Source organism: Ostrinia furnacalis, unplaced genomic scaffold, assembly GCF_004193835.3.
Source record: "Ostrinia furnacalis isolate ACB-3 unplaced genomic scaffold, ASM419383v2 OfSCF4982, whole genome shotgun sequence".
Classification (NCBI taxonomy): domain Eukaryota; kingdom Metazoa; phylum Arthropoda; class Insecta; order Lepidoptera; family Crambidae; genus Ostrinia; species Ostrinia furnacalis.
Genome location: NW_021135221.1, coordinates 64,558 through 74,426, shown reverse-complemented (window position 1 = coordinate 74,426; position 9,869 = coordinate 64,558). Strand labels below are relative to the sequence as shown.

Genomic DNA, 9,869 nt, shown 5'->3' with positions numbered 1-9,869 from the left:
AGTATCATAAATCAGTGATGTAGTCCAGGGATGTTATGGATATCCGTAACCGTAACCGAAACTTCCGGATATCCGAAATTAAAAAATATCCGTAACCATAACCTTAGTAAGATAGAAAGGACGTAAGATTCAAAGGTTTCGAATAGTTTTCGGATGTAGGCAGAGTCAAGCAAGTTCCTACGCTGATTTAATGATTCCATTTTGAAGTACATGAGTTTTTTCCCATTAGATAAAACCGTAACCGAAACTTTCGGATATCCGAAATAAAAAAATATCCGTAACCGGTATAATTTACAATTTATTTATTCATGAATAGAACGGTAGTACCAATTACACTATTCAAACAAGACGTAACAAAGTTATTCCAATATCCGTAACAGTATCCATAACCGAACCTACATATCCATAACATCCCTAATGTAGTCCTACTTCTAGTGTAAATAATTGAATATGATAGTACACGATTTTAAGCTTATCTAATAGTTCATTATGTAACCCTAACACTGACTATGTATTAATATACATAATATGACTTATAGGTTTTGCGTTTAACTAAGTCAGTGCTTGAGGGCACGGGAGGTTGTTTTTGTAACATCCAACGTCAGCGAGACTTCAGTGTGCCTACCATGAGTTTACACTAGGTGAGCTCGCTAGCGAATACGTCAAAAAATTCTATGAAGATTTTATTTCTTGAAAGTAGCCGCTAGGGGCGCTGCACAATATGTCATACATTTAAATGTCATTTTTTTACGCAGTCGCTAGCGAGCACACCTAACGTAAACTCATGGTAGGCACACAGATCTGCAGATTTGTATGGTTGGGGTGACATTAACGTCACACCACCCGTTCGCGCTAAGTTTGCCGGTCCGTTGAATGCGCGTCCCTCCCCCAACTGCGATTAAACGCAGTTAGATAGTGATTAACGCAATTAATGTGTCTTATTTTACGCAAATACACATTTTTTATCAATATTAATTAATAAAAAATATTTTCAATATAGTTTGCTATAGTTATAGACACTTATCTTCGAGTGACGTCATATCGCCAGCGGCAAACTTATCGCGAACGGATAGTATGTCAATGTCACCTCTCCCGTGCCGCTACCATACCTTAGAAAGAAAGAAAGAAAGAAAAAAACATTAAACAAACCTTAGGCACTGAGTTAAGTGCTCGCCCTATAGTACATAACATGTTTGTACGCAATAGTGGTACCTACTTAAGATTTAGTCTTTCGGATTGAAAATATGTCTTTTGGAGTCCCATTCAAGTGTTCTATGCAATAAATAGTAGATTTGAGTATAAAAACGTAGGAATTAATACTCTATGCATAACCTCTGATACAGTATGTAGAAAAAACGAACCGATTCTAAAAATCCGTTAAGGCATTCGTATCAAATCTGTTTAATATAATCACATTTTGGCAGTAGCTATTTTGGTTTGAAAAGAGTGGCATTTCTGTATCTAAACTATTCGTTAGTCTTTGGTAATACGAATGACAGAGGCGACATTTTTAATATTAGATTAGACCCTTTTTTACCTAAGTATCTATTATTCGGTAAAAGTGTTTGTATTCCTTGACGGGCACATTATTTAATAATCAAAGAAAGATTTGGGAGTTTAAAGTTCGGTCGGCGAGCACATAGAATTTCGTCCAATGACCCTACCCATCCTTATTTGCAGCCGCCGCGCACGTCGCACAGTCGCGACAGCAATATAATTACGCGCGAGCGAAAAGGATGGGTAGCTTGGGGTCATTGGACGAAATTTTATCTGCTCGGCGACCGGACTTTAGTAATAATGAAATTTACGAGTTACCTAAAGATAACTCTTGGTAAAAGGTATATCAAGTCATAGACTGAAAGTCAGCGTTCAATGTTTATTGATGAAACTAAGATGATTTTAAAACCACTGACACGAATATTTTGTAATATTTATGAAATACTAGGTGATTTACCTAGCTATGTTGTCAGGCATCTAAAAACAATAAATATTGTTATGAGAAAGCAATTTTGCTTGCAAGTTTTTCTAACTAAACCCATTTGTAATATGTATTTTGAACTCAACGTGTTTGATTTAGAATTCAAAATGTAACTGTTTCATCAAATACTAACTTTTTAGCATGTTGATTTCTAAACAGGCACTTTGGGTAGTGAGATCGGACGGGTAAATGACGATGGAGTGTTATGTATGTATGTGATAATAAACAACATTTGAATATTCACTCGTTTTATTTCGACAACGCATAATAAATTGTTTTGTTAATCTGTAATTTTTTGAGGTTTACACACAACCTTAATCATTGTTTAAACTGAAAAAAGAACAACAAACTGTAGTTGTTTTAATCTAGAGTTAAGCTAATTGAAGATGGAGAATAGTGGAATTTCATTATACAAATTAGAACTGTTAGATGGAATGAAAAAAACTGTTAGTAAGCTACTTGCACTTTAAAATTAATTTATATGAATCAAAATTACAGATTAATAAAACTTATCCCCAACATCTAACCTCATAAACGCAAGGGAACCTACACATTGGCAGAATCATGACAAAACAAGTTGCCTCTTTACAAATAACTTTATATATTTTATTTGTATGAAAAAAGCCACCAATGTGAAAATTTCCCTTACACGTACACTGCCAAAACAAAACAATATCAGGCACTGAGAATAACAGCTAAACATTAACAACTACATGTGTTATATCAATGACAAGTGGAGGAATAATATTAATGTGAACACAACGAAAAATACAAGAAAAATCACTCAAATTGAACATTGAGCCCTCGATTATTACAGTTCTTGTAAATAAATAACACAATTTGAAATCTGAATTTAAATATTCATCATAATTTTCACAATATTGCACTTCCCTTAAGTAGGATTAATCAAAATCGATGTTAAATTCTTACAGATTTAAGTACATAGAGGTGGTGCACTAAAAATGACGCTTAATTTTCACGAAAACGGCGAAAAACTGCGGTCAAATAAAAAAAGAAATAATAAAAATATATAAAAAAAGTTTCCAACATACAGCTGAATTTTCGAACGCATATTGTATAAAATTGAGACTAAGAAAAGTTTTGACGATGATTATTATGGAGTTAGGTTTAGAAAATATTAAAATTTTCGAAAAAGCCAAAAATGCTTTTTTTTTCTCTCATCTGATTTATAGGGGTGGGGTCTACGGGGAGGGGGCAAATTTGACGTTATTTTTGCGCTAGGACGTACCGTTTTCGAGATACGAGCGATTTAAGGTCATAGGTGATCCGTCTCCTCGTTTGCCTCCTGTCACATAAAAAAAAAGCATAGCACCATACCAACGCGTGCGCGATGATGATGGCGATATTGGCGATAGTAAAAATCAGTAGAATCGACATCGCGCACGCGGGCTGATCGCGTTGGTTTGGTCGAACTTCAGAGTCCCAACTCCATACAAAATGCGTTCGAAAATTCGGCTTCGTCCCGCACCATCTTTACAACATGTACACTAGATACGTAGTCTTTCAAACTGATTAATTTATCATTTATTTAAAAGAATTGTAATATTATATTTTGAGGCACAACAGTGACTTTCACTGGAAAACGCGCTTTGTGAGTGTGACTAAAGGCATTTAAAAAAAATGCAAAAAAAAATCCAAATACTTCTGCGGGTAAAAACAGGATTGCAAACAGACAATATCCGTCCCGTTTCTTGATAGAAAATCCCATATTAATTCAGTGACAAGGTCACCCTGTTTTTATAGTCCAGTCTTTTATTCGAGTCAATCAAATGATACCTAATAGTCGAACGCTATTGGATATTAAACCTGGGCCCCGATTACGCTAAAAATTTTCATCTTCAACGTGCCCGGACGTCAGCTGTTTTGACAAATCCGTATCGCAGAATCCAAGAAATCGAAGAACCGCGTCTGTATTGGAGACGTTAAAAATTAGCGTAATCGGGGCACAGGTCCCCGATTGCGCTAATATGTAATGACTCCAATTCATTCGCGTTTCAACTCCAGTCACGCGCGACCTGCGCTCCAATATCATGCCAGCTAATCTACAATTCGATATCTTTTCATTTAAAGTCCTAACACCTTATTTTTTATACATAGCAAATGTTAGTGAAGCGTTTGAATTGCGTTTGAGAATAAGTAGCTTTCTGTCAGCTTTAACGTAAGCGCAGTTGCGCTCTGTTAACGTTTCAGCTTCGTTTAAACTAGCTGTCAAAACGATACCGCAATACGGATTTGTCAAAAAGTTGATTTTCGTTCGACGTCCAATCGCGTTACAATTGAATTTTTTTAGCGCAATCGGGGGCAATGGAACCCATTGTAGAAAAAATATTCGCTCTGAAAAGAAGAAAAAATACGCGTGTGGTGTGCAAAAGCAAGTTACACCATATTATTGACAACATTAAGTAGACCTTCGCGCGCCTAGCATATGACGTGATATCCATCCATCTAAAACTTTCCATATTGAATAGACACCTGTGTAATTATGTACACAGCTTTTATATTAATTATAATTCAATATGTTTATGTTAATTATAACATTTTTAAAGTAGAGACTTAATTAGCTTTTAGGCTTCAATTTACAGACTCGAATTAAAAACTGGACGATAGACATTATACAGCTTAAAAGTAACAAGATTTAGACTAGACTGCCGATACAATACGAAGCTGCATATTACTTTATATCTAACTATAGTCAAATCACAGGCAACCTTAATGGTTTCAAATATCCCTCTCTCCCAAGACAATATTGCACGCCTATTGGCAAAAGAAAATAAAAAAAATCTGGTTTAAAACCATTTGCACCCTTTAGAATAGTAAAAACTTTATATAAAACAAACATTTTTACATATTAGTGGGTTTATGAAAAACCGAATGTGGATAGAAAAAACTTTATATAAAAGTAATAGTTACATTTTAGTACATACTGGGTTTATGAAACACCGAACGTACATAGAATCGCTTGTAATATTGCATCTTGTTACGTTTTATAAAAATCAAAAATTCAATTCGAATACGAAATCATAGCCATCAAATCGAAATATAAAATAAAATAATCGCTAAATACTTCGAAAATTCAGTCTTATGCCCGTTTTCACCATTGATGGTTCCTTTTTGATCTAACTTATTCTTTACTAATAAAGTTTAGAATATTGGATTTGGGTACAAACGGTTTTAAACACAAAAATTGTTATCAAACATAAACCAATAAAAACCTTCTAAAAACAAAACCTCTTCTTGCTTAAATACCTCTTAATAATATATGCTTTTTAAATATACCTCTGTACCAATACCTCTAAAATATGCATCTTTGTAATACAAGTTACTAACCTTAACCTATTTTGTACATATTAAATACGTGTTAACACTTAAGTTAGGCAAGAGTGGTTTATTTGAAAAATATTCTTGTGGGTTTATCTTCGTTTGGGAACTCTATAAATGGGTGCGTTTGTTTATGGTCTAACATCTCCCTCTCCGAGGGAAAACTGTCTCCACAGACATCGCAAGGCACCGTTTCACTGCTTTGAATGTCATTCCCTTTGACTTCGCTCTCTGGCTGTGACTTTTCAGTTGTTGACTGTTCTTGTGCAAATGCCACCCCAGAAGCCAAATACTGCTTCATATTCAAATGCTTCACAGAAGCTTTGTGATGCTTCAACCGATTTTCCGAACTGCACTGGTACTCACAAATAAAGCACACATACTTCATATCCCCTGTGTGCAACTCCGCATGAGATTTTCTCTTTTCAGGCGTCGAAAACCGGAAATCGCAGAACTTGCAAGGGTATTTCCTATCCGGGGAATGTAGCCTCATATGTGATGTCAAAGCATCCATGTCTTTACAGATCTTTCTGCATTCCAAACACATTGTGCCTTTTATGGTCGGCTCGGTTTCTTCAACCGCCTCACTGTGATGCACCCGTCTATGAGACGTAAGACCTTTTTGACTAATAAAAACTCTTCTACAATCCTCACACTGAAACTGTGGATCAGCTTTAATATCAGGACTGTGTTTCTCTATCTGATGCAAGGCGAGCTTGTCTGCTTCGTGAAATTGTAAGCCACATTCCTCGCACTTCCAAGCTTTCACTAACAAAGAAAATGCCTCGAGGACGTCCAAAACTGACTGCCCTTCTACATCCGGATGGTAAGTCTTCATGTGATCACCAAATTCGATAATCTTTGCAAATGTATTCTTGCAATGCATACAGCTGTACGGACTGGTGTGATCCTCCATAACATGACATTTCAATTCTGATAGGTCAACATAGCTTTTCCCACACATAAAACATCGCAACTTTTGTTTACCCAACACAACTTCAGATATCACTTTATACTCCATCAACTGAACCTTTTGATGTGCCTGCAAATGTTTAAATAGCTCTTTCCTTGTGTTGTAGTCTGTAGGACAAAATTTACAGTGAAATTTCTTAGTATGCGCTCTTTTTCGGTGAGTAGCTAAATCGTTCTTGTCACTAAAGTATTTCAAGCAAGTAGAACATTGGTGGCTTGGGTTAGCATCGGCATACTCATTGTGAGAACGTAGACATGTCTCCATTCTGCTTCTTCTTTGAAACAGTTTGCCACAGGTACATTCATAATCTTCCTTCTTGATTTCTGGCTTTACATCTAAATCACATTGTTCAGCTTTTATCGTCTCCAAGGTAATCATTTCACTTTCCATTTCTATTTCCTGGAAATGTTTTTTACGATTTGCTTTCTTAGTTAGCTGTCCTTTGATGAAGCCCATAGCTCTTTTTTCGATTGTACTATGAATGGACATGTGTCTTTTTAACAAAGCAGCAGTTTTATATTCCTTCGTACATTTTAGACATGGATGCATAACGCCCTTGTGATTCTGAGATTTCTTGGCTTTCAACAAACCGTATGCTTCTTGTTCCAATGATAACACATTTCCCGTAATAGAATTTAATTGGAACATGTCTTCACAGTCCATATCGTTGTATACTGTGGGTAGGATTTCTTCTGGATTCCCTATTTTGGAAATGTTTACCTCTCCATGAGGTACAGGCAATATTTCCATGACTAAGGTCTTAGTGGTGTGAGATTCAATCATTCCATCTTGTGGATTGGTGACTGTTGACGTGGTGTTGATAAGTTTATTTGATATTAAATGTGTTTCTGTCACAGCATCAGTTTCTTGTTTTATGTTGTGATATTCTTCTCTGTGTGTGTCCTGAAAAATGCAATTTTAGAACACAATAAGATGATTATTATTATTATATGTGTGTTTTTGCTACCCAAAATAGTTTAAAAATCTTATTAGAATTACTTTTGATTTGAATGGCAATGCAGCACTAATGAATCTTTTGGCATAGGATAAATTTATAAGTAAGCATTAATTATTTTCTGAATACTTCAGTTCACAAGTTAATATTTAAAATTCTAAAATTAAGTATTAATATTTTTACCTCAGCACCATCAAGACATTCAGGCTTAATATGTATTTCTTCCTGCAGACATGTTTCTACGTTACCCAAAGCAGCAATGTCATTGCTGTCCATGCTCACCGAGTCATCAAAACTTGGGTAATCGTACGAAACTAGGGAGTCCTCGCTCATTATCATTTCGTTTTTAACATCTGCATTTGATTCAAGCTCTGTATTTTCTGCATTTGTAATATCTTTATTTGCACTATCAGATATTCCATTTGCAATGTGACTCTCTTCATTTGTTTTTGCATTCTCATAGTTATTAGGGACATGTTCCATCGAAACTTCTTCCTTAACCTGTAGGTGTCCCATATCAAAGGATGGATCGGAATACATATTAGATTCATTTGTTTGTTCAAGGAGAGCCTGCTCCTCAATTTTGATCCTAACCATAACATTTTCTTGGTGAGTTAAATTTACATCTGGTTCGGATTTTATGTCCAGCGGTTCTTTATGTTCTACATTGTTTTCAAGAGCATCTGGTACTGAATTAAGTTGCTCCATGTTGTCTGGAAATAAGCAGCAATGATATCAATATTGTAGACCAACTCTGCGAGGATTTACAACGAAATTATGACCTACAGGCTACACAGTTCATAGTTATGTTGACTTTCATTAAATATACAAAATAAATGTGTTTCACTGACATTAAAAGGGCTGTTATGCAAAAGAATTATTCAAACAACAGTCGCCTTGTAAAGAAAACCGCATAAAACATTGGAATTTGTAAATAAACTGGTAGTTTCGTACCGTACACATACTTACCTCTTTACCAAGTACCGCTACGAAATCAATAGTAATTATCCTTTTTCTTACACTCCATCTATAGTTAATAATACATTTGTGAGGAAATTACTAATTTAAACAGCTTTGTGATGAAGTTATTCGCAAAAAACAAGATATCATACACAACAATACAAATCGGCAACCATTTTTTTGACAATATTTTTTTTCTGGGATTCCATTCCATTTTCCATAGAAATGGAAATTATCGTTTTTTGGAATTTTACAGCCTTGGATTATTTCATTTGGCCATCATTAGTAGTAGTGTTGTTATGTTGAAGAAAATTATATCGATATTATCAAAGAATCGACTCAGTAAATAATATTGAGATACACATTATTGTTTTTAAATAGCTAATTCTACTTATTAAATGGACACCTATATGAAAAAAAAAAGAAACTAAAATGCTTGCTCATTCAAAAGCCTTTAGAAACACCTGTATTTACAATACAAGATAATAATCAAGATACAATTTTGTTTATATTCAGTTCAAAGTGTAGACATTATTAAACTTAAACAACGTAAAAAGGCCTAAAACATGTGTTGGTAATTAATTAAATAAATAATATGTTAATTATGTCGCTTAGACTGCTAAACGGCCAGATTGGTGGTGGGAGTCAAATTGTGTTTAATAAGATACTTTATTTATTTATTGTGAAACTTAGGTATGAATGAAGTAATGGTCTGCTGTAAAATAAAATACCGGTAAATTAAATAAATAAACGGACATCACTACTACTCGCATCACATCACAGATCACAGGAGGGCTCGTAATTNCTAACATTATTTCTACTTTTGACCACCATGAGCGCTGCGATAGATTATGTCCCCCCCACCTAGTACTTCGCACCCAGCGAAGAGCAGACTATTATCAACTCGGAAAGGGATCAACACCGTATCGCATTTCGCGAGCCTTTCGCACGCTGTCAGTCGCGAGGCGAGGCGTTTACGTTACGTTGCGGATAAGGGCCCTCGCCCACGGCGACTTTTTGTAGCGATACAGTCGCGCATTAGTAGCGCGTTGCCATCACTCCTGTAGTGCGTTGCAAATGCGACTAAAGTCACCGTGGGCGAGGGCCCTAAGGTTTGCGTTGCAGTGTGAAATTTCATACAAAGAATACTAACCGCCTCGAGTTGATACGGTTACGATCCCTTTCCGGGTTGATAAATGTGCTAATCCTTTATTTATTCTATATCTTTTAATTCCATTCCATTATATTCTATTCCATAATACAGTGTAAGTCACGTTAAAGTGGACATATGAAAAAAGATAAAACTAGACTAATTTTTATCGACAAAAAATAGGTCAAAAAATTTTTGAGATTTTATTTTTATTTTGTAAAGAATTTTTTTCTTTCAATTAATTATAGTAAAAAAAAACGTAATAACTTTTAAACTAAGCGGTATATCCTGATAAAATAAAAACAGTAATATAATGCTTAATAATAGGCGATACTAAAAAATACATAAAATACACAAAAAAGGCCAACAAATAATTAAAAAATGATACTTTTTGAAAAAAATCTGCATTTAAATTCGTGTTTTTTTGGTTATTTGATAAATTTCTCCAAAAAATGCCCCTATAACCGGTGGTTTTTATTACTTTGTATTATTATCTATCGTTTACCTTCGAAAA

General features: G+C 34.9%; 1 protein-coding gene across 1 annotated transcript; it reads right to left on the bottom strand.

Moving 5' to 3' along the window:
* Window positions 1-1,577: 1,577 nt before the first annotated feature.
* Window positions 1,578-8,379, bottom strand: LOC114360400 (zinc finger protein 98-like). The gene is made up of 3 exons (XM_028315114.1): window positions 8,215-8,379; window positions 7,429-7,958; window positions 1,578-7,193 (listed from the first exon to the last, which is right to left on the bottom strand). Exons 2-3 carry the CDS (start codon window positions 7,951-7,953, stop codon window positions 5,385-5,387), a joined length of 2,334 nt encoding a protein of 777 aa, XP_028170915.1. The 5' UTR covers window positions 7,954-7,958; window positions 8,215-8,379; the 3' UTR covers window positions 1,578-5,384.
* Window positions 8,380-9,869: the final 1,490 nt, after the last annotated feature.

What these genes read in the sequence shown, in the direction of transcription:
- LOC114360400 (XM_028315114.1), bottom strand. Translation starts at nt 7,953, where the DNA reads ATGGAGCAACTTAATTCAGTACCAGATGCTCTTGAAAACAATGTAGAA. An exon ending in AATGTCTTGATGGTGCTGAG is followed by an intron (nt 7,194 to 7,428) that starts GTAAAAATATTA and finishes TGCATTTTTCAG; the next exon opens with GACACACACAGAGAAGAATA.